The sequence below is a fragment of the Hirundo rustica genome, chromosome 1, assembly GCF_015227805.2.
Source record: "Hirundo rustica isolate bHirRus1 chromosome 1, bHirRus1.pri.v3, whole genome shotgun sequence".
Taxonomy (NCBI): Eukaryota; Metazoa; Chordata; class Aves; order Passeriformes; family Hirundinidae; genus Hirundo; species Hirundo rustica.
In genome coordinates this window covers 53885095-53912844 of record NC_053450.1, presented here as the reverse complement: position 1 = coordinate 53912844, position 27750 = coordinate 53885095, and the positions used below count along the sequence as shown (strand labels likewise).

At 39.2% G+C, this 27750-nt stretch overlaps 1 protein-coding gene across 1 annotated transcript in view; it reads right to left on the bottom strand.

Moving 5' to 3' along the window:
- Nucleotides 1-27750, bottom strand: part of CEP192 (centrosomal protein 192) — a 75743-nt gene that overhangs the window by 35759 nt on the left and 12234 nt on the right. Inside the window, exons 10-29 of the mRNA XM_040088477.1 lie at nucleotides 25740-26158; nucleotides 25135-25368; nucleotides 24209-24331; nucleotides 22525-22679; nucleotides 21004-21050; nucleotides 19559-19691; nucleotides 18336-18490; nucleotides 17104-17244; nucleotides 16501-16837; nucleotides 16061-16201; nucleotides 13583-13647; nucleotides 13310-13501; nucleotides 11655-11781; nucleotides 11397-11527; nucleotides 8773-9787; nucleotides 8539-8662; nucleotides 7208-7379; nucleotides 4974-5874; nucleotides 3653-3801; nucleotides 1800-2030 (exon numbers count right to left, since the gene is read on the bottom strand). Coding sequence (XP_039944411.1) covers nucleotides 1800-2030; nucleotides 3653-3801; nucleotides 4974-5874; nucleotides 7208-7379; nucleotides 8539-8662; nucleotides 8773-9787; nucleotides 11397-11527; nucleotides 11655-11781; nucleotides 13310-13501; nucleotides 13583-13647; nucleotides 16061-16201; nucleotides 16501-16837; nucleotides 17104-17244; nucleotides 18336-18490; nucleotides 19559-19691; nucleotides 21004-21050; nucleotides 22525-22679; nucleotides 24209-24331; nucleotides 25135-25368; nucleotides 25740-26158 — 4992 coding nt within the window. The remainder of the gene's footprint in view (nucleotides 1-1799; nucleotides 2031-3652; nucleotides 3802-4973; nucleotides 5875-7207; nucleotides 7380-8538; nucleotides 8663-8772; nucleotides 9788-11396; nucleotides 11528-11654; nucleotides 11782-13309; nucleotides 13502-13582; nucleotides 13648-16060; nucleotides 16202-16500; nucleotides 16838-17103; nucleotides 17245-18335; nucleotides 18491-19558; nucleotides 19692-21003; nucleotides 21051-22524; nucleotides 22680-24208; nucleotides 24332-25134; nucleotides 25369-25739; nucleotides 26159-27750) is intronic.

The following is a 27750-nucleotide window of genomic DNA, read 5'->3' as shown; positions in this document are numbered from 1 at the left end:
GTGCAATGTTTAGCCACCAAAATCCAGCGCACAATCAAATTATTTTGGATAATTCAAATGAAAGTAAGTTTAAACAATGATTATTGCTAGGAAGTAAGAAATGTCAGTTTTATATAGTTAAAAACTCATTTCAGCAAGTTAAAAATTAAGAAAATAACTAAGGGGCAGTTAAGTTTTGCTAGCTTAAAAACACTTAAGTGTCATGACCTGCAGTAAAATGCAGCTTCTATTTGGTACTTTTTCCAATCTCAAGAATGTAACAACACACAGAGATTGAGCACAGGGTTTAAATTTTATTTGAACATGACACAAGTTTGAACTATATACTATGAAGAACATGGAGAATGGGCTACAAGAAAAAAAAAAGGCATTAAAAAGAAATAAAAATTTATGAAAGAAACATTAAAAATTATATCCATTCCTGTGCATTCATTACTTCAAAACACAATTAGCCTGAAGCAAGTTAAAAGACTACCATAAATGACAAAAAACCCCAGAAGTTAGCTGTGGCTGATGACTTCTCAGTTTCTTTTCCGAGATTCAGGTGGTTTTAGAGACTTTTTGCCTTCTGCAAAGCTCTGAGCCGGACGCAAGAAAGAGACGGAGTCTTCAGGTTCTGATTTTTCAAGGCTGCATGCTCTGATTATTGTTTCTTATCTTACAATTTTCTCAGTGCCCAAGTAAGGTCTGTGCAGCTGCTCTGGCATCTGGCGACTCCTCCCCACTGGGCTGCGGCGTTATCTTTTCTACTAATTGTTACATGTTCTTTATTTATCATTATTTGCCAATACCTATCACTTATACTAAAAAGGTCATCCCTACTTTGACCCAATCTCTTTAAACTACTTTGTGCCACCGTCACTGCAGAAAATGGAGTGAGGGAAGAAGAAAGAAGAAGCAGGAGACAACGCCCCAAATCCTCCATCTTGCTCCCATCCACACCCCAAACCTACTGTTTTTTCACCCTGTGATAAGCTAAACTACTATCTTTCACACTCATGTGGCCTGCAATCCCTCCCGCAGTGCAGGAAGCCTTTCCCATGGACTGAGATCAAAGCCAATGTCCCCCTGGGCTCTGTGCCAGGGTCCCAGACCCCCCTGTCCAGGTCTCTGACTCTCCAGGGCAGCCAAAGGAATGCATCCAACAATGACTGAAAATTTTACTTTTATCAACCATGTCACAGACTACCATGTAATTTGTTCAGGCACCTCCAAAAGTATCATCAAGCCTTTTTTTGCCTGTCCATATTCTTAAATCAGTAACTATATGAAGCCAGATTTAATTATTAATGTCCTACCTGGCTGTTCTTCATAATAAGACACAAGACAAAAGCAAGCGCTTACTTTTAATTTTTAATTAGTCCAAAATAATCTACAATCATAAACAAGCTAGAGGTAGTAAAAAACCAAGACAAAGCCTACTTGATGTAAAAAATAAAGAAATCCTTACAGTTGGAAATAAATGCTTTTTTGTATATTAAATGCCCAATCCAACACAGCAGATACCTAGAAAGCATCAGATGTTTAAGGTCTTGCCCAGTCTTTTAACAATAAAAAAGTAACGCATTTTAACTTACTCTTTCCACACAGTATCCTTCATTTCCAGCTAACTGCTTTTCCACAACCAGAACTTCCCAGATAGCAAAAAGCTTCTCAAAAATTTTCTTGTATTCCCACTCAAAGCATACAAAATTCCAGATTTCTTTGAGGAACAACTTTGCAATCCTATTATTTTCCAGTGTCATTAAATTATTCATAAAATTACAACAACGAAAGACCCACAATAAGCAGCAACTTACTTCTAAATTAGGATTTTCAGCAACTGCTGTCAAAACTACCCTGCTTGCCAAAGCTCCTGACTGAATGATTGTCTCAGCATCTGCAGAAACTGGCCAAGATGAAACATTGAGGATGCACTGGAAGATCCCCGAACAGGAAGGTAAGAAAAGTATTTTCAGGTCATTGGTAGAGTAGGGTCCTACAATGGTTTTGTCCTTGAAAACCAGACATTGATATTTCACAGGATCCATCTGAAAAACAAAATACCTGTCATTTTCAAACAGGCCTTTTACCAGAAGATATTTCCTTTCAGAATACTACATTTATCTGGCACCACTGTTTAACACAGTCGTTATGTATATATTTTTCCTCCATTTAATTAATGCATCTTTATATCCATGGCCCATTTGCATCCTGCTCAACTGCAGGCCTTTTCTTTTAATTTAAACAGAGAAGTCAGCCTGAAAATTGCTGAGGTCTCTTTCTACCATCTAGTGAAAAATTTACACTGGGAAAACAAAAAAGTAAAATCCTGATTTTTGAGAAAGAACAGCAGCATATCTCAAAGTTGACTGAAAAAAAATTGGTTTTAATCTCACTGTGCAAACAATTGCATATATTTATTCATGGAAACAACTATAAAGCAAATTCATTAAAAAAAATCCCCTCTTGATACAACAGAATCGTTGGTTACAGGAGCTGCATAAAAGCCCTATGAAGTTGATTAGAAAATTATGCAATAAATCCTTATTCTCATGTGTACACACACAGACATGTATGTGTATATATATACACATACACACCTAAGCACACAGAATTGTGGCTTGATGTTCTTAAAGAGGAAGCATTCTGAGAAAACAAGATCAAAACCAGAAATCATACTCTGGAAAGGCACATGCTACATCTGCTGGAAGAATATACCTGAGGACACCTGAGGGATGTGATCAGGATTTCTACGACTTGTAAGCTGCAATATTTAAAGCAAATCATTGTCTGCTCTCCCTCAGTAATATGGACCAAATAAAAACAGCAAGAACTGTATTTAAAAAAAGAAAAAAGCAATACTTTATACAATCTATAACTGAACTGTGGACAACACTGCATAGTTTCAACAGATCAGCTAGATAAAGAGCAGTCTACCAAAAACTAATAAGAACAGACATAACATCTAACTAAAGTTATCAAGTATCAAACTGCCAGAAGCTCAGAGTATCCCATGCTTGTTCTGTTGTTATATTCTTCTCTACTAAGTGTATTCATCAATAAAAGAAATTAAATCATTCTGATGAACCTTGAATCTAACTCATTCTCAAGTTTTCAAGATATTTTACTTCTGGAACTATTACTTTGATAACAAAAGTATATAGAATTTAACAAAATTGAAGTGCAAAACAGCCAATTTTTGGCCTACAAGTTATCTATAACCCACAGAACAACCCACCTAGCATTAAGCCTGCTCCAAATATTTCTCATTCTCCATCACTCAAGATCTCCTAATATCAAGAAAAAGAGGAGCTAATTGCCAAAAATGTTTTAGCAGTAACAGTCCTCAGCATGGATGTATTCTAGCCTAGGGCTGACTTGTCTTGCATACACAAAGGTGAAAATGAATAATCCATAAACTCAAACCTTCCACACTTCATGCACACAATACAATTCTACAGATCAATCACCTCGTGCAGCATTTACCTCAAAGTCTACTTGTTGGAGGAAGTCAGGTAGTCTGGCTAAAGAAAGTAGCATTGTTTTTGTGCATATTAACTATAGAACAGGAAAAAAATCACAAATCTGTAAAGAGGGCCTTAATTTTACATATGATATCTGGTAAGATTACAGTACTATGCAGCTTTATGGAAAAGAAAAAATCTCTTACCTTTTCCCCATTAACTGAAACACTGAGTATTCCAATGCTGACCTGCAACCACCGGTCAGTTGGATTATAAATGTTAAGAACCGTCTGTGATGCAATTCCCAAACAACAGGCATTAGGGAACTTCAGTTCTTCTGGTACTTTTACATGTCCTTTGGAACAAAATATGCTCCTGTTAGTACTCAGAAGCAAATCAGCACTCAGGCTGCCACCAAGTTTATGAACTCATCTGACAAATGCTTCATCGTGGCAAGGAAATGTCTGATTCCTACAGGTGTCATTAGAATGCTTTCCACAAGCATGAAATCTGAAATTTTGATCATTATTAATTCTCATCTTAAAGTTCTACTGTCACAAAAATAAATACTTATGGAAATGGCACATTCCATACACACCCATAAAGTGTATATATATATATATATATACACACACACACACCTGATATAAAATTCAGTGGTCACAATTTAATCAGTAGTAGTCCAACTCAGAAAATTTGAACGTTACTATTATAAAATCTTATTAGTATAAAAGTAGGTAAGGAGTATTTCACTATTTTAAAATGCACTAACAAGACCAATGATTTGGAATAATCAAACAAGCTTTAAACTGTCACAGTTTCAAATCTTCAACCCCACTAGCTTGTCATTTAGGCTGAAAGAATTGGCCAGAAAAAAAAAAATGTATAGCAAAAAACAAGTAACAAGATGGTAGGTTAAAAGAAGTTTTTAAAATTAAATAGTAATTTGTGTTGCTTAGGTTTAGAGCTAAGCCTAAATACCAAGTAATAGCAGAAAGGACAGAAGACACTAGGCAGTTTGTCTTTCCCTTCATAACCAGCAAGCAGTTTCAACCCTCCATGGGGTTCAACCTTCTTGAGTTTTGGCCTTCACTGACTGCTAATACCAAATTGGGCTGGAAATAGAAATGTCCTATACTTTCCAGATAAAATACAATGGAATTTCAAGAGCATGACTAGTCTTGCCTAGTTTGAACTGCAGCTAGGATTTCTCTTCCTCCTATGAAAGGTAGTTCTAGATCCTTTACACAAACACAAAACTACTTAATATTGAAGAATGCTGAAGTTCTTCTAAATTAATATAAATGTTTTTAAGACCATTAAGGGAGCTATAAGAATAGACACTGAATTCAGAGAACAATGTTAAACAAGGAAAACTAGTAATAGGGTTTGCAGAAATAAAAATTGCAGTTACACTTAGTACCATCTTAATTTATTTACTTAATTTATTTACTATAACGTAAGCAACATCACTATCACCTCTCTTGTCCACAGCTGTATTTCAAACACTCTAAAAATCACACTTACCAACACCAGGTGACTTTGACAACTCCCATTCACTTCCACCAGCTCTAAGAGGTTGTCCAGTACATGGTTTTATATTTAAGATATTATTATTCCATGAGCTACAGTGTGGATTATAAAGTGAAGCTGCACCCAAAAAGCCAGGACCAATATTTGGACCTAAAGGAATTCCTAACATAAGTGGATTCTCAACACGTCCTGCTGGAATACCAGAACAAGGAAGCCCTGCTGGAAGGCCAAAACCTGCGGAACTGCAGCCATGAAACTGAGACAGAACTGCATTTCCTGTAGGCTGTATAGTTCCCAGATGCTGTTGTGCAAATGGAGCTGTTGCAAGAGAATGTCCTGTAAGCAAGGTGGGGGCAGAAGAAGAAATTGCTTGACTCTCAGATGTAGTGACATGAGATTTACCAGTTGATATGTGAACATACTGTTCACCAGATGAGTTTTGATTGCATGGCAAACAGGTGTTTAATCCAGAATAAACAGGTAATACATTCAGAGATGGCAATCCTTGTCTCTGTGCTTTGTTTCTTTGATCCTGACACACTTCTTGTGCATCAACATTGACAGAAAGTGGCTGAAAGGTGCAGAGTTTACTCGGTAAAGTTGATTTAACTTGTTCTAGCTCTTCATGATTTGCTGGTGTGTTTGAAGGGATAAATGGAAGCTGCTTTCCATTCCTCAGAAAACCTTCTTCGGCCGGTTCTTGGTCTAGTACATTATGAGGTTTTCTTTGAAGACCAGCAAGTTCATTTTCTTCTTGTTTCTGGTCAATACTAAGTACTGCTTCTTTTCTTTTTCTTTGACATGAGTGGTCTTCTAGATTTTCTTTTGTATGTTCCTGTGGAGGAACTGGGCTGGCCTGAATTATTGTTGTGCTCAGTTCACCAGCATTTTCTTCCTAGTAAATAAATATAACATGCAGTATTACATATTTTAGAAAAGCAGCAGGTTACATAAGACATACCTAATTCAGGTACTGCCTGTTCAGGAAACTTTCCTGTCCAATCATTATTGGCATTGCCATCAATATAAATAAACAAGTTTGCTTTGTATGAAGTTTTACTTTTTTAACTGTGACTCTTCACCTTGAAAAAGAAAACCTGCAGCTTCGAACTGTCTGCTATCCTAAAGTCACATTCGACTGGCTCTGGCTGAGATGGAGTTGATTTTCTCCACAGCAGTCTCTGCGGTGCTGTGTTTTTAGATCATTGTTTAAAACAGCATTGATAACACACCAGACATACTAGCCAGATAAAAAAAAAAAAAAAAAAAACCAACAAAAAAACCCCACCACCCTGAATGGCCTTGAACCAAATCACTAAGCAAAAAGGATTTGAGATGCATGAAAATGCATTGATACAAACATTTACTTTGCACACTTACACAAAGAAATCATTCAAGCCCAGAGACCTGCCATTTTGACAGGTATGGTAGAGCTGGAATGAGCACTCATATTTACACACATATGCATGTAAGTCAGAAAGGTTCTTCAGGTTTTATCTGTCTAGTTTTTAAAGTTCCATCCACAATTACACACACTTTGGAAGTGGGGAGGCGTGACAGAAATTCCAGTCCAAGGAATGCATAAATCCAGATAAAAGATTGCCAATTATTTTAATCAGCATAAGACTTCAAGTCTGAACACAAATTTCACCCTCAGTGTACATTCTTTTCTAAACCAGTAAAAACAGTCAGAACGACTGTTAGAGGCAGAAAATTCTAGTTTCAGTCCTGAAAAAAGTAGTACAAGCTACATTATATATTTATATACATTTTTCCAGAAAAAAAAAAAAACCAAACCAGGAAAAGTATTCTCCTAACAGCTGAAGCTGAACAGCAAGGGAGCCTCAGGTGTGATGAAAGCAATATACATCCTGCGAAATACTACTGGTATACCGCACCACATTTCAAGAACAGAATGACTTAATGAGAAATTATGGAAAAGTATAAAAGGAAAAAAATACATCACCTCTAACTTTTTCAAAAGTTGTTAGCTATTTATTTGATTGTTTTACTATGTTTGTATTTATTAGAGTGTGTGCATTTAGCACGTTGATACCAAAATTCAAATTTCTGAAAAACTCAGAAGCTGAAAAGTAGAATACCTTTTCCCTATGCACAGCATATCCTAAACTGTTTGAAAACTCGTAAATCTTTTCTAATTTAGAATTACTTTGACCTGTAAATTTTGGGTTAGGGGCAAAGGGGAGGTGCTGTTCTGTGTTTCTTACCCAGTATGTCCCTGGATTACGTATCACTGCTGAGTTCTTATGGGTACTGCCAGATGCAGAGATATAGGTTAACCTGCTCATGCTTGGACTCGAGTAAACAGACTGAGGTAGAACATTCTCTTTGCAAGGAGATTCCTGACAATGTGAAGGGCAAGTAAAGTCCATTTCAGATCTGGAAAAGAGATTCAAAATATGCCAGTATTAAAATATATATTTTTAATGCTGCTCTCAAGAAAATCAGTGTTACACATTACCTGTACTATTCTAAAAGTCAACTTAATTAGCTGTTCTGCTACATGCAGTCAGTAGGAATGAGAAATCAGTTCTCAATTAACCTTTACAAGTTCTGGCTTTGGTGCACATAAACCACATTTTCATTCTATATAGATCCACATAGGTAAAGCATCAGAGTACCACAACTGAACTCAGATGCCAAGGCCATAGAAACAACACAACTTATTAAAAGAGGCAAATCAATATACTTCTATCTAACTAGATTAAAAAGTCAAATGAAATAATTTAACTTCGCAGGCATCACACGTTAGTTTCCTATTCAGTGCTGAAATTCTCTTCATTTCAAATACCTGAAAACACAGGATCCCTCAGCACTTTGCTCAACAAGAAAAGCTGGCATGACAACAATTAAAGTCACCGACAATTTTAATTGGAAATCCTAATAGCTGTATTAGGATTTAGACTAATATACATACACAAGCCTGCAAAAATACATCTACTCCTGCACATATTAATTTCTGAGAAATGCCAGACAGCCTGTAATTTTAATAACACATGCAAACACAAACTGTACTTAAATACCAAACAATGAACTTAAAAGTTAAGTCAGGGAAATCAGTTGCCTCATCTTCTTATGAGACTGCCCACAACCATTAGCTACTGGCCATGTTTGTGTTTAAGACTACAGAATTAATGCAGTTGTAATCTTACGACACTTACTGTTATGGGAGCTCATTTAGGAAACATTGTTCTTTCAGTTGCTAAGGAAACCTTAAACCTTGGACACAAGTATGTATCAAAATATAAAACAGTCAAAGGCAATACAAATATTTCTACCCACCCTCTCCCACAACAAACAGTGATACAAATCAGAGAACCAAATGGAGCAAAATACTTCCAAGTTTAAAAAACACATCTTCATTTGTCTATAGAATGTCTAGCTTAGTGGACATTCTTAGCCTAATATATATAATTAAGTCTTCGGCTAATAAAGATCTTCTATCAATCTAGATCACAGTCAACATTCAAACTAATGTATGATCCCTCAATAATCCTCATGAAGCATTAATCCTTACCACCCGCACCAAGAAATTTACCCTGAAAATGCGGTTCCAGAAGTCTCACTAGGAGAAGAGTGAATCAGAGGTGAAGTTGAAGGTCTGAAGCTGTACTGCTCACCCTCCAGAGTTAATTCACATTCAGGTAGAATGGGTTTATGCTCTGGAAAACAAACAAAATTTAAGCACCATATATATTTATGAACAGGAAACAAGTTTACCGTCAAGAAAAGCTTTTGCAACAACTAATTGCATTTATATAGGTTTACTTACCAGGATTATTCTGGAAAGCTGGGGAGAGATTCTCAAAAGTTACACGTTTTGCATTCCCACCACGATGTGTACTGGCATCCTTGTTTCTCTTCTCTATATTTTCCTTCCTCTCATCATTGCTCAATTTCTGCACAGGCTTGGCTGTTGTAGGACTTCCTGAGACATGTTTACTAGACTGCTTGGCAGGTTTTAAGTTGCTGAGGGATGGAGTATTTCTTGCACTTCCCTCCACCAAATCATTACATGGTTCAGGAACAGCATTTGCTGCTTGATATACTGTTTTTCCATCTTCCCCTGTACAACATGTATTAGTGAGATTGCTGTGGTAAGCAAGCAGATTTCGCTGTGCCACTTCCACTTTTGCTGCTGAAGGAATTCCACATGTGTGGGCTTCATTTCCATTAAGTGTCTCTGATCTACTATCAGCATTCATTGACTGTAAATGTTTACTGTTTACCAAATCTGACAACTTTTCTGAATATTGAACATTATCTGCAATTACGTCTCCGTGGCTGGGAATACCAGACAGACTAGAAAAATTCTGACTGTCACTTTCTTCATTAAAATAATCAAGCAATCGCTTCTCTATTCCTTGCTGTTCGCTATGATTATTCACCAAGTCTTCTGCAAGAGCATCCTTATGTTTACCTTTACCCAGTAAAAAGGTGTCAGATGTAAGGTTCTGGACAGATGCTTCATGTTTCACAATACTCTCGTATTCACTTTCACATTTGTTCTCATCTGTTTTTCTGAGGTATTTTTCCACATCAAATGCACCATTTTCCTCATTGCTGGATAATACCTCATTAGCAGAGAGTTCAGCCTCTTTAACAACTCCAGGAAGGACATGCGTCCTTTTACTTTTATTGGAGAGTGCCATCATCATAGCAGCTAGCTGGGAAGGTTCAGCACTGGAGGAAGCATTAGCAATAGCATTTGCAATTGTGCTGATACTCAAGACAGAGTCAGAATGATTAGACACACCATCCCCAAACTTGCCTTTCTGAATTCCATCCTACAACAAAACAAAATGAGTTAAGCACCACAGTAAGAAAATTTTTGTTTAGTGTTTTGTTTCTTGTTTGCATTTCAGGATATGGCAATGTATTAACATTCTTCACTGATGCAGTTTTAAACACCTGTCTAGAAGGAACACTGCAATAGACATTATTCTCATTGTCCTGATTTTTAAAACCTACTTCACAAAGGCTTTTCTAGGTTAAATAAGTATTGCCTACTAGGAAGCCCTAGTTCCTGAGAAACTTTTAAAATCCTAAAATGCTTTATTTAGTTCAGTTGAAAGAACTGGGAGTAAATTCCCGTCAGGGACAAATAGCAGAGAAGTTACCATGACCAAATATACAGTAACTTCCCAATTAACTTTAAATCATCTGCCTCTATAGAGAGAAGACACAGTTATTCCTACAGCTTTTTCTATCACTCAAGTCGGATTTCTTCTTTAGTTTTCACATTGGCTATTCTTAGCAAAGGGCATGGAGCAGGTAGACAGTTATGTCCAGAGTCCAGTTTCTGTCCCTCTCTCAGATGGACACAGACTCAGGGAGAATTGAAAACACCTGTCCTCCTGTAGCTATGCATGCATGACTTCACAACATCCTCATTAGAGGAGAGACAAAGCAGGGAGCAGACACCTACACCATGACTGGACTGAAAACAAGCTGAACTGCTGGGCTCAAAGGGTACAGCAACAGCACCAAGTCCATCAGGAGGCCAGTCACTCACTGGTGGAGTATCTGGGGATCAAGACAGGGGCCAGTACTGTTCAACAACTTCATTAATGATGTGCATGATCGGGCAGAGTGCACCTTCAGCAAGTTCCATCATCACACAAAATTGGGAAGTGTGGCTGACATGCCAGGAGAGTCAGCTGTCTTACAGAGAGACCTCAACAGGACAGAAAGATGGGCTGAGAAGTTCAAAGGGAAGTGCCAAGACCAGTGCCTAAGAAGGAATAACCCCAGGCCCCTGTACAAGTGCTGGACCGACCAGCTGGAAAGCAGCTTGGCAGAAAGGGACTTGAGGGTCCTGGTACACAGGAAGTTGAACACAAGCCAGGCAAAGAAGCTCAACAGCATCCTGGCTTGCATTAGGAGGAGCACTGCCAGCAGGCTTAGGGAAGTGACACAGGCAGGTAACGTAGGCATCAAGGGCTACCAGACTAAAAAGACACTATTTACAGACTTGCACCAGTTTCATAATCTTAAATTCTAACAACTAAAAAACCTTATTCCAATGCTAAAGATAAGTTGTTTCATTAAAAAATAGAAGACACAGATGAAATTCAGAAACTTGATCACAAAACAGCCTACAAATCTCTGAAAAACTATGGGGTGATAGACTGAACAATTCCAAAAGTGAAGTTAGAAGAAAAAGGAAAATGAGATTGTGAAAGTAACACCTGACTTACTACAGGATCATACCATTCTAATGAAACTACCCTAAGAAACTGGCACCTACTAGGATTCAAATGATCAATATAAAAAGAAGTGAGCTGATATGAAAATATAAATTTAGCTGTATTCAAAGAAACAGTAATAACTGGAGTGATTTGAATTTTGTTTCAATTCGTAGTAGCACTTTAAAGAAGAATACAAGAGAAATACCTTTGCTTTACTTTTGGTAGCAGCTTCTGTATTAATGTTCTCATGTATTTCAGAAGCAGAATCCACCCTATGCCCTGAACCTTCAGAGCTGGTAAAATTTGCACGTTCTTTTGTTTGTGCTTCTAAGTCATCTAACAACAAAAACATCAACAAAAAAAGGCATTAATTTACAGTAAGGAAATTGTCTAAAAACCTGAATTCTTGGGATACACATGCTTCCTTAATGCCCCACAAAAAAAGGAGCTGTTCCATAACTACCTGAAAACACCTCCTCAGACAAATGTGAAATCCCTTGGCCGATGTCACCTCCTGATGAATCAGATTGCCTCAGCAAAGAAACAGGCGGCCTTTTCTTCGGGGACGTAATATAGTAACCAAAAGACGGCTATAAAAAAAACATCCCAGAATACAGCATGAGTAAATTTAGTAATTAACAAATTGGTTCAATGCACTTGCAAAGTAGTTTTGGCCCACAGTGCTTGCTTGATATACCTCTCATACCACTAAGAAATAACATGTGTGTCCTAGCATTGCAAATGCCTAATCTAAACACATACATTCTGCATTTCTCCTACATACATAAAATAAACTAACAACTGGCACTGCTGAACCCCAGCTTGTGACTAAGTACCACACAGCTGTTTGCTCATTCCCCACCTCCTCCCGACAGAAAGAACTGGAAAGAACAGGTGAACCTCGTGGGTTGAGATAAGAACAGCTTAATAACTGACAAGATATAAATTATAACTATAATACTGGTAATGAAAAGGAAGGAGAGGGGAATAGCACCCAAGAGAAACAAGCGGTGCACAGCACAATTGCTCACTGGCCACAGACCAGCACCCAGTCTGTCCCTGAACAGTGATCCATGGTGCCAGCCAGCTCCCCCCAGCTTAGAGACTGAGCAGGATGTTCTGTGATACAGAATACCCTCTTGGACAGTTTGGCTCAGCTGTCCTGGCCGTGCCCCCTCCCAGCTTCTTGTGCACCTGCTTTGCTGGCAGTGCATGAGACACTCCAAAGTCCTTGATTTAGAGTAAGCACTACTTAGCAACAACCAAAACATCAGTGTGTTATCAACGTTTTTCTCATACTAACTCCAAAACACAGCACTGTACTACCTGCTACAAATAAAACTAACTCTATCCCAACTGAAACCAAGACACAACTTACTTATACCAGTTACTCAAAATAAAGAAAAAAGTACATATGCTCACTTCATCTCTGCCTGAAGGCTTGGTCTGCCACTAAGCCTTGGAATGCTTAGGACAGACTCTAACTCTGCCAGCTCCAACAATTCCTCGTGACACAAGTGAATTACACAAGCATGTGTGATTTCTTCCCATTGTACACACTTCCCCATGTTTATTTTTTTTTAATCTGAAACACAGATGAGATCCTGTCTACCAAGAGCGGAAGAGAGAAGTGCCAGGTATCCAACGATGCAAGAAGTATACAGATGTTGGTAAGTCAGAATCTAGATGATGACATTTTTACGGAAGTTGGGCATTGCCCAGATATCACCTCAACTATCAACAGCCATTCAGAGATGCCCTCATTGCTCAAATACCCTTGTCTGAGCAGCACTTCACTCAACTCTAGATAATTTGCTGGGACCTCCAACATGCCTCCTGTATATGGTGTACTTTTCTCCCTCTAATCCTACGTATAATTATTTCCCGACCAAAAGGCAAAGATCAACATTCAACAATAACAGCAACCAGCACTTCAAATCAGAAATTTCAGCAGGAAACTAGCCAACCCACACCTGTAGCACACAGAGAATTTCCTTCCTAAATTAACTTGGAAAATTAATTCTGAAAAGCAACTGGTTACAAAATACCAAAACTAGTGCTAGTTGTTGCTTGTCTTGTCTTTTTGTTGTTTCTCAGTATTAACATTTAGATACATACCCGTTTCACATCACTGCCTCCACCCAGACATCCAAGAGCCTCTGATCTCTGACCAAAGAACTCCCCCAAAGACAAACGTAAATAGCTGGCATCTTTATGAAGATCGGTTGTTCTCTGCAGAATGAAGCTATTAGCAGATTTCCACGAGGTATTTGCTAATTCAGATGCATTTGGACTGCCTAGCTTTCCTGCCTGCAGACAAAGAGATTTCAGAGGTTGCAACTTGTAAATAAATTAGAAAACTATTTCGTTTACATTGAGGTTATTAGTTACCTGCACAAGCCTGTGTGCTTTCTCAAATTCTTCCTGGTCTTTTGCAATCACAGCTGCTGCTTCAGCTTAAAACCAAAGAGAGCATTTATTAAAATAAGACAAAAATTACTAAGTACTGTCATCATTAAACTCAATTTGATGCAAAGTTATTGCACATATAATTCTGGACCTGAGACAGTCTGACAGACACACTAGGAGTTTTTCAATCCCTTCTCAGTGAGAAAAGTTGTATGAAATTAGTTTTAAAGGAGCACTTGCTGGATCTTTAGAAACCAAAGTAAAATCAGCATTTAGTGGTAAATAAAGAAAGTTTCTAACAGCCTTAGCCCCAAGCTAAACTGTAACTTTTTATAGGTTATGATACCCATACTAGTTAGAACCAACCACCACATGGCTAACTTGGATCAAACCTTTACTATACTTGGGGTTGAACATTTTTTCCATCAAGGTGGTACCTTTGAACTGGACCAAAAGAAAGATACTGCCTAGTACCAGTTCATGAAAAACCCATGCAAATTAACAGGCCAAATAACTCAATCTTCAATCTTGAATTCAAATGCCTGCACTATTTTCACAATTACCATCTAAAGAACAACTAACACTTAAGAATCCCTTCACCAAAATGTTGTGAAAAACCGATCAAAATATACTACTCTACCACTTGATCGCAATATTAATGTATCATTAAGCTCATTAAAACTTAAAAAATACATGGCCTTGTACACAGAATATCCCTAGGCATAGAGGGCACAGGGCAAAAGCCGAGAATGGAAGCAAACTTGTAAGGTATTGTCCATAAAATTACCCACAGGAAGTTGCAATACATACTCTGAGGAAAGAAACAAAGTTGGAATACATCTTTATTGAGCAGTCTAAGTTTATCTCCTAAAGGCAACCTGGCACTATCAATGACACATTGTTATATTCAGTTGAACTCTCAGTCAGTAGCAGTTCTTTATCATCTATACGAGCCCTACAGCCTCCAGAGACTTTCTGAACCACCCAACACCACCAAGTGAGCACTCCTGCACTATTCCATACAAGAACACACCATGTACAGTTTGCTGACAGAGAAACATGTCATAAATGAAACTCCAAAGAATCAAATTAACATGTCCTTCATGTCCTTACAAATAAAATTTCTTCAGCTGTCAAACACCACTGCAGACAGACAAGCACACTAGCAGCCAAAAAAATCACAACCACATGGACTCTGTCAGTGTGTTATCATCTACCATGCAAAGAGGTAAACTCGTTGACCTGAAAGCAGAAGTGTTTAAAAAAATCTATCAGGTGAAAAAACCTAAGTAGCCTTGGAAAAATTTAAAACAGTTAAATATTCTAATCACTCAACAACTCAAGTCTAAGATTCAGAAGGTGTCTGAAATATAATGGCTTTTGCAAAATCATGGAAGAGTTCTATGTTACTGACACAGTAGATTGCAAAGTGTCTCCCAAATGATATGCTATTTACTTGAACCATCAGAAAACCACTACAGCATTGAAAAACATTATTTCAACAACTCAACCCTGTCTGATCACTCATTCAAAATAAACAGCGTTAGACAGCATTTGCTTTGAAAGAAAGAACCACCTTGAGTGGACCACGGACATCTTGAGAATGCATTAGCCCGTCTATATGTCAGCTTTAGAAACTAGAAGAAATTAGGAGAAATGCTGTTGCACACACTGCTTGAATGTCTTGTGAATCACATGAGCAGATGACATTTTGGCATTAAGGAATCAATTTATCTATGGTACTACAAGTGCATTATCCAAGCCTGTATGACAAATGCACAGGCTCTCATGAAGATCAGTCTGACACAGCTTAAGGACAATAAACAACTTTTTAAGTAAACAGAGGTTCAAAAAGCCTGGAATTCAAGCCTAAAGTCTCTCAGTAAGCTCCAATATTTTTCAGTACCACTACCATTTTTTCAGCATCAAGACATTCCCAAGGGACTTCACAAAAATATCAGCAGCTAGCCAATTCAATACTTTCAAGTCTCTCATATTTTGAGAATCAAATTCTATTTGATTTTGTAGTAATTCCTCATTGATAATTATTTCCTTTCTTATAAGCATCATGCAGCACAAAATTACTCTTCTCATTCTCTAACAAGAAAAGATAACAACCACTAAAGTCCAAAGGGAAAAACTGTCAAAGTGAGAGGAATTGCTTTAGCTCATACAATAGGTATCAATGGCAAATGTTAGAATGTTATTTCTTTTGTTTTAAAACACTCCTTATGGGAAGAGTAGGAACCACAGAAAGAACCTGGAACTATAAATAATGATATAATATCATTACAGACTACTATCAGCATCAGCTTTCAAATAATTTTTAGTATCTAAAACCTGGAGGCTTTGCAACACCAAATACTGATTTGTTGAAGTAAAAAAAAAAAAAAAAAAAGAAAAAAAAGTTTACTTAACATTACAGACAACAAGAGTTAAGTAAAAAAGGGGATTACATACAGCCAGTAATGAACTCCTCATTTCTTTCAACATCTTCAGACATATTTAAATCTTGTTGTTCATCAAATGCAGTATAATATGCAAGATCAGTCACCCATTTGCCCTCCTCATTTTGATAGACAACGCTGTGTGGTAAATCACCTAAAAAAGATACATCAAATGCTACATTATGGATTAAAATAAAAAGGGATATGGCAAAAGTTGCTGCAAGCTCAGGTTGCTGCAACTGTAAGCTTAAACCTGGTTCATCAGCAAATAAGTAAATTAAGTGTAACATAAAACAATCAAGTCAGAATTAATTCATGCTACCTTGGTTTTTATTATCAACTCCTACAACTAAATAAAAATGCCTAGCTTACAATTTTATTTCTTTTTCCGTGCAACGGTCACAATTGCATAGACAGATTTAATGTAAAGAGGCCAGATGTAAAGCCTCCTACCTTTGTCTGTTGCAGCTAGACTTAAGTTCTCACAGCTGTCCCCAGCTGGAGACAGGTAAGTATCAGGAAGACCGACTTTACACTGAGTTGCATCTGCCTGAGGTGCATTTGCATTAAGAACTTCAGGAGTGGTGTCATGTCCCAAAAATCCTCTTGGTGTGTGCAGCACTTCTGCATCAGAAGCAGCAGCCTGATGGACAGAGGACTCTACTGCTTGCTTTGGAAGGACTTCTGAGACATCAGCTTTATGGCTGTCCATGCACTGGAGATACCGGGAATCTAATTGCAGCTCAGCAGCTGTGCGGGAATCCAGCACGCCCCCAGCAGTCATGGAATTCTTTGAAAACAGTAATCATTTGAAAAGTGTCAGAAGCACAGTTTTTAACAGCATGTACTAAAAGTTCTAGATACAAAATAGTCCAATCTGACTATGTTTGAAAAACACACCTAAAACCAAAGGGTATTATTAATTTTTTGTAAAGGAAGGTTGGGTGGTTAGCTAAAGATCTAACAAGTTTTCAAACATGCTGCCATCATCCCAAGGCATCACTACTGCAGTCTTACTCTACATGAATAATAGGAATGTAAATGGCAATTTCATACCATTTGCTCTACTGCTCTGGGCAGCATTCCTCTTTGCACAGGACATCCAGTTATCCCTTCATTTTGTGAATCTTCATCACTAGCATTTCCAGAATCTATTCCAGTCACAGCCCCATAACTAGCAGAATCCCAAAAGTTCTCCTTTAAACAAAAAATATAAAATATTTAGGCTCCACTAGAATAGATATACAAAAAGAAACAAACAAACACTACAGGGCATTTTAGAATGTTAAAAAGTTCTCTAGTATAAAAGAGATTAATGATACTTTGTTCACTCATATGACATTGCCATAGTCAGCACCTCTAGTTAGCCTCTACCACCAAGTTCCTGGCTATGCCAATCCATGGATGTGCCTGCAAGGGCATGAAGAGCAAGAAGATGGGAAAATTTCTTATTCCTACTACATCCTCTCATTCACTTTAACATGGGTGCTGTGTTATTCTCCTTTCTCTTCTGGCTGACCCATTGTTGGATGAGGGCTCCAAATCAGACCCAGAGCCCTTTGTACTTACCCTACTGTCTATCTACAAGGTTGTGAAACAGGGACATCTTGCATAGAGAAACCCTGAGAGCAGAGCTCTGTTATTCTCGCTCTTAAAACCACTTATCCCTTCCTTCAAGCACTGCTGTAACAAATTGCAGCCTATCCAGACTACTTGTGCAGGGTTAACATCACTCCCCAGACAGCCTGGAAACTCTGATGTCAGTTGGGAAATTTCTGAAATTTCAGGAACTGCAGTTTAACTGTTTAAATCAATCACACTCTTCCACTCTGGTCAAGCATGAGACTGCCAGGATCACATCGACCGTTTCAAAGCCAAGAAAATGGAAAGGCACTTAATCCCTGGCAACCTGTTTGGAATGCAGCTAACTTGCTCCAAGGCAAACCACAAGCCAGCCTGTTGCTGCCCTACATTTAACAATTATTTAAGTGAATTATTGACTCTCCTGGAAAGACAAGTCTCTGTGTTGCTATACACTTAATAACACCTTGGACATGGCTATCCAAGATGAAAAAAAAAGTGATTAGAAAGATTATTTATAAACTCGTTGCATAATAAAAAAGAAGAGCCAGCATGTTGCTTTAGTAACTATAGAAAAAAAAATTAAACAAACAAACAAAAAAGTTAAAAAAACTAAGTCTGTTTAAGAATATCAACAAATACAATCACTGAAAGTTTAACATGTTTAAGAGCCTTTGGGCACACTGAGCTTTGAACTTTAAACCTACTTGTAATACGACATCTTCGGAAAGCTTCAGCACTGCACAGGATTCTGAGAGTTCCTGCAGGCTGGTGTCTCTTCTTATCATTTCTGGTTGTATCAGCTGCTCAAAATACGCTTCTAGCTGGTTATCAAAGAATTCTTCATCATCAATATCATCATCTATGAAAAGAGAAGAAAATATCCTTTTCACTTTTAACAGACATTTTATATCCCCTGAAATACTATCAAAACAATTCCATAATTTACATTGAATACTGAATTGCGTGATAAAAATAAAAAGAGCAGCTAGCTGCACCAATACTGGAACCCTGAACAGGCAAATATTTCCAACTAACAGCTACCAGCTCCTCAGAGGGCAATTAAAAGTAACTTCATTCCTCTTGAGTGGGAAAAAAAAAAACCCCACAGTATTTCTACTCAGCTAACTATTAACTTAACTTTTATATGCTTAACTCTCAAGTGAAGTTATGCAACAAGAAAGAACAAAACAACTTCCAAAGACAGTCATGATATATGTAGATGCCATGGGAGAAATGCAGTAGCCCTACTTTACAGCAAGGGTACTTTATCTCACACAGTAAATCTATTGATCACTCTGCCTTCTTTATTGGTACATCCAAGAATGTGCCCTGTCATCCTTCATGTCATGGGCAGTCAGCTGCATTAAAGAAGAAGAGTATGTTTGTCCGTCTGCAGCAGCTACTGGAAGGGCACAAAAAGTTCAAAACTCAGTGACACAGAACTCATGCTCTCACCTTTATGCCTGCAGGTAAACTAGACTTCCAACTTGGATGTCACCTCACACATGCAGCACCTAAAGAGAGCTGAACTCAAACTCAAGTAAAAGTCCTTTCTAACTGCACGGATGTGCTCTTCACCACAGCATTTCATCTCTACTAACCTAAACTGAAAATGTAGGTAGAGTTACCACTTTATTAAGTCAATGCTCATGCTGCCACCCATATCTTTGATTCACAGTAACTGAGGACTGTTGTTTAATTTTTTAGATTAAAAATCCAATTGTCATCTTCTCTGATAAATTCCACAACCACCTACTCCTACAATTTAGAAATGGTCAGTTTTCCAAAGAATAGTTTTCTTTAATATTGTTATACTGCTTTTTTATCAAGCACAATCCCAGTAAAACAGAATCTTTTTTTCTCAAGTATGCAATAACATTGAGTCAGAATTACAGACTCAGCTACCAAGAGTTATAAACACACCTACCTGTGCAATCTTCATCTGAGCTTAGAAGAGATGAGAGTTTCTCATTCTCCAAAAAACTTGAAAGGCTATTGCTAAGATGAACACTTGACATAGCACCATCTATCAGCTTTTCAGGAGATTCAGCTGCACCAACCTGTGAAAAGCACCCATAAAGAAATGTTTCTAGAAATCACTAACTATTGTATGAATTCAGTTAACAAAAAAAAATTAATGAGGTTAATAATATTGCCAAACTCTGCACACACTTTTTTTACTTATCCCAGGAAACACTCTAGTTCCAATGCACTTTGCCTGCTAGATTCCAGAACTGATGCATGCAAGTGACATGGGAATCATAAAAAGGGAAGAGCAAAAAAGCATCCAAAGGACATCAAATTTAGGAGACCTCAAAATGAAGAAGTGAAATGTTGCATTAAAGAGTTTACACTTGAAAAAACTGTTCTCCATCATTCATTGAGCTGCAATCCCAACTTAAATGTACAAAGACATCTCTCAATAGTTTCTTATGCTGTTAAAACCAAACTTCTTCAGAAACTGTACACACAGATCCGGCCTTTGTTGGAAATTTCTCCAAATGAGCACACTGAATTACCCAAAAAGTAATATCTCAGCTGAATCTAGCTAACACCAAATACTCTATCTTTCCTATAGCTGCATGATTTTTAAAAACAGCATGATGTTATGTCTGGTATGGGCTTAGTCTCACATTCTTTGTGATGAACAGATCACCTTTGACACACAACAAAAAAACATCAGAAGGTAAAGATTTTGAAAGGAAAATGAATTATGGTTTTCAGAAGACAGCCTGCAAGCATTCAGCTGCAACTCACTGACCTCTGTGGCCCCTACAAAAATCAAATGACAGAAGACTAAACCAAAATACCAGCTGACACATTAAGGAGTATGTATTGGACAGCATTTGGCTGCAGCCTGATGCATGTTTTCTACAAGGAACAAGAGACCTCCCATTCCTGACTGCATTGTATCTCTGTGCCCAAAACTGTAAGCATCTCTAAGTCAGTAGATAAAAACGGGTGAAGCATAACCCTACTTGTGGCAGCTATTTGCTGCCCTGGATTGTCTACTCCAATTTCCAAAAGCACTACAAAAAATTCCTCAAAAGATGCTTCACTAAGACAGACTACAACTGGGATAAAATGCAAGGTCCTTACACTGACAAAGAACTACAAGACAGTGGAGGATAGGAGCAAACAACAATTTTCACAACTGCAGAAGATTACATGGAGTCATGCTCATGCAGTACTAATTACATGATCTGCAAAGTGAAGGCAAAGTGAGTCATACCAGCACCTTTATAAACATCAGGTATACACAATATAAGATTAAAAATACCATTCCTCCCCTCCTCCTCGCACAGAATTAAATCTGTTAGAGGATTAATGTTAGAAAACATTTAATTTCACTGTATTTGGAAAAGCTTTTACCTTGCTGTTCTTAATGTCTGGGAGAAAACCTACTCCAGTTGGCAAATCTGAAAGATAAAGTGATGTAAGCAGTATTTTAGTAGTACAACATGAGAACATAACAAGTGCTGACTATTCTCTAAGGTTAAATTGAGCCTCTGGAAGGTCTTGGTGTATACCACAGAAATATCCCAAACATACAGACTACCACAACACTAAACCTTATATGTGCTTATGACAATGATCTAAACAATCTTGTTAAAAAGGCAGAGCTTCACCAGGGCTAGAACTCTAAAAATGATGAAAGATATTTACTGCCTTAAGGCAGCACAAGAAAGCAAGGAGTCCCAGTTTGTAGTAGGAGAAGGAGGAACAAATGTTCTGTTCCACTGCTGCATTTCACCTACTGGACCAATTCTTGTTTTGGATCGTTTTAAGCAGCTTCCACTTGTCTGTGTGTTATATCCACACTTAATCCAGTTGCAAGCCCCACATGACAGAACAGTTTAGACTTGCACACACAGATTTTAGCAAAAAAGGTTTGTAATTCTTCAGTAATAGGTGTGAATAAAAGAATTTCCAAACAAAAATTTCCAAGTTAAAATCAAGTAACCAAATCTGACGGGCCACTATCAAGCCCAAACACTGGGCAGTCTCAACTTTCCAAAGCATCACCATTTTGTTGCCAGTTACTGCCGCTTGCTCACGACCACATTATCAAAGCCAACACTTCCCTATTAGAAGTGACTTTCTATAAGGTTCTATTTATATTACAGGTCACAGTACTTTCTAATTGAACATGTCATCTGTCAAAATTATTAATACTTCACTAAAACCCATACAAATACTCAAAGCTTGGAAAAGGATAATGTCTAAAAGCATGTATTTATTAACTGTATTTACTGAACTTTAAGGGACAAGCAGAATATATTCACAAAACTGGCATTAGCAAAAACCCCAGGCAAGCTTAATATCAGTAGCCATGCTATTAAAATAAGTTTGGGATTATTCTTTTGCTTCCACTACTCCACCCAGACTTCAGAAAAAGTACAGTTTTCACAGCAAGTATTCAAAACCATTTTTTCATGCATACCCTCTCTAGAAGAGTATGCTTCCAACACCTACAGCAGCAATTAGACACCTGTTGCAGGTTGGAATAGGGCAAGAGAAGAGATGCTAGTTAAAATACAACCTTGCAGCCTTACACCTATTGAAATAGAAGGGGTAGAGAACAAGCTACATAGACTTCTTCCACAAAGTTCCTGGAACTAAGTCAGATTACTACTAGCATTCTATTTATGGTACTATATAGCAAACACTATTTTCCCCAACTTGCTGTATAGCTTTGTACTGTGAGGAGAAGTCCAAAAATATGTCAACCACAAGCTTTCTGTTTTCAGTTTGCTCAAATCCAAGAGATTTTTTTTTAATACTCATTTGTAATCTGCCATAAACCAGTGAAAGGGTCAAAAGAAGATATCTGTAGCATAAAAAGCTAATTACAGTGACAAAAGGGACACGTTTTTTCTCAAAATTTAATACCTTCCAATCTCTCAAGTGGCAAAACTTCACGTAAGGTACCTTGACCATGATTTGAATGTTCAAGGACATTCTGAGCTTGCTCTCCATATACTGAGTGGGATTCTTTCAAATTAACACAAGGTGGCTGAGGCTCTTCAATTTGCGTAGCAATTTCCCTAAAAAGAGAATTATTTCAATGAAAAATCAGTGAGCAACACAGACCATCATCTCTCGTGATAAAGGTTTGATAAATTCTCCAATTGCTTTGTCTCAGCCAGTTGTTTCCAATAAAGGATAGATTCTAGAGACCTATCATTTTACAATAAAAGAATATATATCACAATTACAAGGACTTCAGTTTCACAATCAAAATTGTGAAACAAATAATGATATTTCATGCAAAATATGCCTCTCTACCTATTCCTTTCATTTCCATAAAAAGCGGAAAAAGTATAAGGACAAAAGGGTCTACTCTGGCCAAATTCCATGATCCATTTCAGACCAAGTCAAACACTAAACAAGATTTCAAGAAGTCCACAATATCACCAAGCCTTTTGTTACACTAAATAAGGAACCGAATCATAAAGAACATGAATTACTGAAATTGCATGTAGTTAAACAACAGCTTTTGTAATTATGCAGGAAAGTTATCCTTCACTTCTGGTTTTACAGAACGTTCACACAGGCTTATAAACTAATCATGCCAGACGTTAAAATTTCATACTTTTGCTTCAATATTTTAAATAAATAAATGGAACTAACATCTGAAAGCCTAAAACACAACTATTCCACCTTCTGTGTTTTGTTTTCTTATTCGAGCACAATCAAGACACTGACTCCCTCTCAAATCTTACATTCTTTGTTTTGATTGGGGCATACTGCCTAGAGGGCAATTTTATCAGTGAGAAAGGCACACAGCGCAGTTTCTGTCACAGCAGGAGCACATTTGGCCTTGGTTACAATAACCTGTGCAACAGCTTCCAACACTTCCACCACTAGCAAAGCTTTCTCAAGTGTATCACTAACACTAATTATTTCCTACAAAACACCAATCACCGAAGCTACAAGGAAGGCAAATTTAATAGAAACTGTAGCTCCTTTCTGTATGCAAACTGCTTGATACTTATTCAAAACACATTTATATCAGTGCAAAATGCTTTTCACACACATGACATGAACCAGAAACATCAGCTTAATTCTAGATTATGTAAAGCAAACTACGTAAATAAATACAGGCCACTTTCAGGTAAGTCAATTAAATAATCATGCTTAGGACATTTTTAATTAGTGTGACAACAAAACAAAACCTCGCAGTCTAGAAAACATCCCTTCTGAAGATTCATTCCTGTCATGTACACAAAGTCCAATTAGTCAATCAAACAGCAGAATGCTGCTCATGTAGGGCTGCACCAGGCTAAGTGGCATCACTGCAGAGGGTGCTTCCACGTAGAGCACTATTCCTCTTCAGAAAACATGAAGGAGCTGTTTTTGCAGGAAAAGCTGCCCAGGCTGCCAAACACGGTAAGTTAACAGGCCAATGCACTGCTGAGCTCTCCAGTTACTGCAGGCCATCAGTAAAAGCTGCTGTTTCCAACTCTGCAACTAAATTCTGAAATAATTAGCCATACAGTACATATTAATCTACATACTAACTTACTAGTATCCACATTTTAGGACAGAATTAGATTTTAACTACCTCACTTACATGTCATCATGAAAGCAGAGAGCAAATCTTTCCACTGGCTCAGGATGTGACTGACTGCTGTGAGGAGACCCTGAGAGAGGTGAATGTCTCCCTTCCAAATAGGATGCACAGTTATCAGGAAGCCTGTAAATGTGGAAAGGAAAAACACACATCAGAGTCATTCTAATATGCACTGCTCCTGTTTTCCAAAGAATTGGGGAAAAAAAAAAAACCCCTCATATTAATGACTACTTATTTCCTGTAAGTTAACTTATTTCAATATTTTAGCTAATCTGTATTTACAGCTACATATATGTATCCTGAATGCTCCTCTCCAGTCTTCTGTAGCTCTTTAGAGAAACACCACATTACAGTTTTTAGTGGCTAGTGGTGTCCTTCTGGAACACACACTTCTGGAAAGACAGGGTATTAAAGTCTCATCTTACTCGTTGTTAAGTAACAGGAAAACAGTTAAGCCCAAAGGCTTCAAATTGTTACTCTTTGCTCTACTCCTTTCTGGGCAGGTTTTAATTCTTATACATAACACTAGCTCTTACACTTTCTAAAAGGATACACGTAAGTTCAGTGAACAGTTAACTGAGAACACACATGTAAAAAATACATTATTCTCTACACAGCCTCAAACTCGAGCATAGTAAGCTGAAGAGCTGAGCTAAAAGAGGCTCAACTGTTACAGTCTCAAAATTAAATTACTTTTGAAGAGCAATTTTTGCAAATGTTAAGTATTGTACTAGTTACAAATTAAATGCAAATTTTACACTGGTAGTACAGACAATCCTATGTTTGCTGATTACTGATATACCGACTGGTAAACAGTCAAATTTATCACAGACCAAGTAATAGGTGAAATTAATTTTTGCTCTCCAGAGTTAAATGCTTCAAGTGTTTTTTTTATATTACTGAGTGGCACTTACTGAGACCCTCACCTGTTGTCACCGCCCGCTTCGCTCCTGGCAACGGTGGAGGCCGCCACAGGTAAGCCCGGGTTGGAGGAGACGGTGACATTCTCAAAGACGACACTGGCGCTGCTGTTCAAGGAATGGCCCAAGTAGCTGGGGAACGTCTCGTCGGCGATATTCCTGAAGTCTTCCATCACCCCGCGCACGCTGCCCGGAACAGCACTCGGCCCGGCAACACCATCAGCCCCGGTCGGGCAGCATCTGCAAGCAGGATCCAAACAGCTTCACACTTACACAAGGCAATGCGCTTTACTCACACATCACTGCCAGTATTCCTGGGCAATCAGCCCGCTTTATCCACAAACGTGCTCAAGAACCATTCCCAGCGCTCTCCCACCAAGACTTCTGGGGGACTTTCACAGCCCTCTCGGAGCGCCTAAAAAGAGCGGCGCTCCTGCGAGTGACAGAAGCGCCGCTGCGAGACGTGCCAACCTATATTTAGCCTTTAAAGCCGCCCGGACCGAGGCGGTCCGAGCCCGCCTTCCTCCCTCCGCGGCCCCTCCAGGGAGCACCTGAGGCGATACCAGCTCTGCGTGACCACGGGCCGCGGCGGGAACGCTCCGGCTGCTCACCGGCCACGCTCCGCCGCGCGGTTCAGGCGACGGGGGAGCGGCTGGATGCCGGCGACGGACGACCTTTTTGCCCAAGCAGGAGGGGGAGATGAGCTCTGCCCTTCCCGAGGGTCCCAGGAGCAGCAGGAGCGCCGGCGGACAAACGGACGGACGGACCGACCGCCAAAACTCGGGCCCCGCCCCGCGCCGCCGCCGCAGCGCCCCCCAGCGGCCGGGCGGGCACCGCTCGCTCCCCTGGCGCGCAACGGAAACGGCCGCGCGAGCGACCCGCCCCCCGCGCGGCCAGGGGCGCGTGCGCAGCCGCCCCGAGCGCGCCTCCAGAACTTCGGCGATCCCTCCCGCGCAGCCAATGGCAGCGCCCCTAGCGGCGACGGCGAGTGGCGGGCACGGCCCGAGGCGGGAGGAGAGGACGAGGGGAGCTTGGGGAGGGAGGGGCGGTGAGGACGCTGATTGGGCGATCCGCGCGAGGCACCGCCCAGCCCCGCCCCCGGCAGCGTCCCTGCGGCCGTTAGGCAGGAGTGGGGAGCGAGCGTTTCCTGAGGGCGCGGGCACGGGCGGTGTGGGGAAGGTGTCATCGGTGTGTTTGTCTCAGGTATTTGCTTTCAGGCCGGCCAGGCGTGGATCCCCCTACCAGTGAGTAGCTCTTCCAGGGAAAGGGCCTCTGAACATCCCGCCCCACCCTGCTGTCCCCCGTCCTGCCTAAAATTGAAAAAGAAAAAAAAAAAAAAAAAAAAAAGAAGCTCATTCGGATTAACTCATGTGACGTTGTTTATATTCCCGGCTTTGTTTCCTGTCCCGTTTTTGCCATCTGAATCGGTTAGATGAGGCTGAGAAACAATCGTTAAGGTCGGAAGGAAGCTCTGGAGATGGTCCAGTCCCACCCGCACACCAAGACAGGGTCACCTAGAGCAGGGGACTCACTCCGGTCGGGGTTTGAATGGCTCCAGTCACGGAGACTCCACGGCCTCCCTCCTGTGCCAGTGCCCTGCCACCCTCAGTGTAAAGTTCTTTCTCATGTTGAGGTGGAACTCCTTGCGTTCTAGTTTATGTACAGAACTTGGAAATTTTCATTTGCATGCTGAAGCATACGTGTCACTTTTTTTTTTTTTTTTTTTTTTTTTTTTTTTTAAGTAGAGGATGTGAGCAGGTGCCTTCCAAACACAAGTGTGTGTGTGTGCATGAGAACTTTAGATCTACATAAAATTCGGTGCTGTCCAGGATGTTTTCACAATGCATTTCTACAGTAGTATTCCTGGTATGGAGAGTGCAAAAATCTACGAGAGTGAAAATCCACGTTTATCATAATCAGGAATTCATACTAGTTCAAATATGTTCAAAACAAAAGCAAACAACAAAAGCAAAACCGCCAGAGACACAAACCACACACACACATAAACAAAGAAAACCACCGAAGCCATCTCATGGCTTCTACAAGGCCCAACCACTTCTAATCCTGGCAGTTCAAACTGAGATGTGCTCCAAGGACAGAAGCAGTAGAAGGGCTATTCTTTCAGAAGAAGGAGCAGAGTTTTAAAAAGTGCTGTATAAATTTAAAATATTGTGAGAACCTGCTGTAATTATCCCTTTCAAAGCCTTTCTATATTCTTCCCTCCTAGAGTACTGCTGCCTCTGTCCAAGGGTCCAGATCCTGCACAAAAGTACAGATCACAGGTTTGAGTCAAGGGAATAGAGGGAAGTATGAGTTTGAGGAAGCAGGGGTGGAAAGCCAGGGATGTGGATCGAAGGGTCGTGGTTTGGAGAGAGGTCAATACAAAAGAGCAGGCAGGAGGCAAGGCAGGCATCAGCCACACAACCAGCCTGAGTTCATTTGCTGAGGTTAAAGTAAGGTGTTCTAACATGACTTGTTTGCACTGAAACTTACAGCATGTTTCCATTAGTAAGAAGTGTGACTTGAATTAGGGTATCTAATAATAACACATGTTCATCACAAAGGAAAATAATGTGACCATGCTGAATAAACTATTAACAATGCACTACTAGAAGCTGCAAA